Source organism: Lactuca serriola, chromosome 8 (genome assembly GCF_051521515.1).
Source record: "Lactuca serriola cultivar US96UC23 chromosome 8, Lser_US96UC23_V15, whole genome shotgun sequence".
NCBI lineage: Eukaryota > Viridiplantae > Streptophyta > Magnoliopsida > Asterales > Asteraceae > Lactuca > Lactuca serriola.
This window is the reverse complement of record NC_136415.1, coordinates 157,431,182-157,433,246: the sequence shown is the minus strand read 5'-3', so window position 1 is coordinate 157,433,246 and position 2,065 is coordinate 157,431,182. Positions and strand designations below refer to the sequence as shown.

Here is a 2,065-nt window from a genome sequence, read left to right as displayed (position 1 = left end):
TCGAAAATTCTAGTATGTCTCACACTCTTATTTTTTTATTTGTGAGCAATCATTGAAGTTATGAAATATTTTTTTTGCATGAAAAATGCAAGGACAATTAAACTTTATCATCTAATTTTGATACGAATTAATCAACGACTTTTTTTAAACAGTGAACTTAAGGAAAACATGGTTTTGCTTCATGCTTTTTATTTCCATCTAAATTAACGATTTAAAATAGTTACGGTTAGCATGTATATAAGGAGCCATTGGTCATTCATTTGAGAGACACGCTTCCTTGTTTCATTTAAGTTATTTTATACTTACTGTGTCTCTCATGGCGGGAGTAGAAAGTAGCAAAGTAGCAGGGTTTATTCGAGTCGGAAAATGGGGAAGACAAAGTGGAGATCCTCAGAATGTATGGTCTTTTGAACTTGAGAAATATCATAAATTGGTGAAGATAACCGTTGACCATGGTGATGTAATATACTCTCTCATGTTCACAACTAAATATAAAGATGCTTTGCACAATTCCGACAAGTTTGGTGGTTGGAATGGTGGAGACACGGTTTCCGAGGTGAGTTGATCTCTTAACTCCACTAATCAATTAAGATGTAGCCATCTTTTCATTAATCAATATTCTTGGTGGATTGATTAACCAGGTACTCTTGGGCGAAGATGAGGAAATTGTTGAGGTTGGTGGATCCGTTGGTAGTAAAAGTGGTTATCAAGTAATTTCGTCTTTATATTTTAAGACAAACAAGATGACACATGGACCTTTTGGTCATGCAACTGAAGATGTTTTTTCTTTACCATGGCACAAAGGCTCATTAGTTGGGTTTTATGGCCTTGCTGGCTATTATATTGATGCCATTGGTGTGTATCTAAAAGCCTATGAGGAAATCATACAGGTTGGAACATGGGGGAAAAATGAACCTGGAACTCCACAAAATGTTTGGTCCTTCCAACTTGAGAAAAAACATCAGATGAAGAAGATAACCATTGATCATGGTGATCTTATATACTCTCTCATGTTCACCACACAATGTGGAGAATCAACACATACTACTCCTATGTTTGGTGGTTGGAATGGTGGAGAGAAGGTGTCTGAGGTAAACAATTCATAAGTATGTAATCTTCAAGTTTCTTTATAACGATTGATATAACATGTATCTTAGTTATCTTTGATATGTTCAATTTGCTATTCATGGTCAGGTAATATTTGAAGCTGACGAAGAAATAACGGGTATCAGTGGAACAAGTGCATTATCAAGGGGAAGTGTTCCTGACTTACCTGTAATATCATCAATATCATTCATCACAAACAAGAAAACTCATGGACCTTTTGGTAACGTAAGAGGAACGCCTTTCCCTGTACCATGGGATGTTGGTTCTTTTGTTGGATTTTATGGGCTTGCTGGCTATTATCTCGATTGCATTGGTGTCTATTTGAAAGCTTGAAAGTTTGAAATAAGGACCAAATAACCTTTGAAATAAGTACGTACTATGAAATAAGGAACATATAACCCTTTGAGGTTATCATGTCTATTAAAAGGTGGTCAGCTATTACTATGTTTGTTATGCTACTGCTAGCTACTTTGTGTTTTATAGTCCGAAAATGATATCCTTGTACTCATCCTCATATCATATGCTCTATCATGTTATTTTCAAATAAATTTATCCAAATAAATTGTCTACAATGGTTGATTTCATCAAGTCCGAGTCTAGATCATACTACCATTTTGGTTTTATTGTCACTGGTTTCAATATATATATATATATATATATATATATATATATATATATATATATATATATATACTCACACACACACACGATACAAAACTTTTTGTGAAAATCAATTATACATAACATAACCATTAATACTTACCAAAATTTTGAAAACTTGAATTAACTAAGGTTATAAAAAAATATTAATTTGAAGCAAAATAACAATTTTAAAATATTAAATTCATCAATATATGTTAATTTACATTTTTTAAACTACATACAGATAATAAGTAGTTATATCAAATGTATAAACAAACAATATTGTTGGGCTGAAGATTATTTTGAAGTGTTGCGT

General features: G+C 32.5%; 1 protein-coding gene across 1 annotated transcript; it reads left to right on the top strand.

Annotated features, from left to right (window-relative positions):
• Nucleotides 1–275: 275 nt before the first annotated feature.
• Nucleotides 276–1,691, top strand: LOC145070408 (mannose/glucose-specific lectin-like). The gene is made up of 3 exons (XM_079017351.1): nucleotides 276–556; nucleotides 642–1,091; nucleotides 1,195–1,691. The coding sequence occupies exons 1-3, from the start codon at nucleotides 317–319 to the stop codon at nucleotides 1,438–1,440; spliced, it is 936 nt and encodes a 311-aa protein (XP_078873477.1). The 5' UTR covers nucleotides 276–316; the 3' UTR covers nucleotides 1,441–1,691.
• Nucleotides 1,692–2,065: the final 374 nt, after the last annotated feature.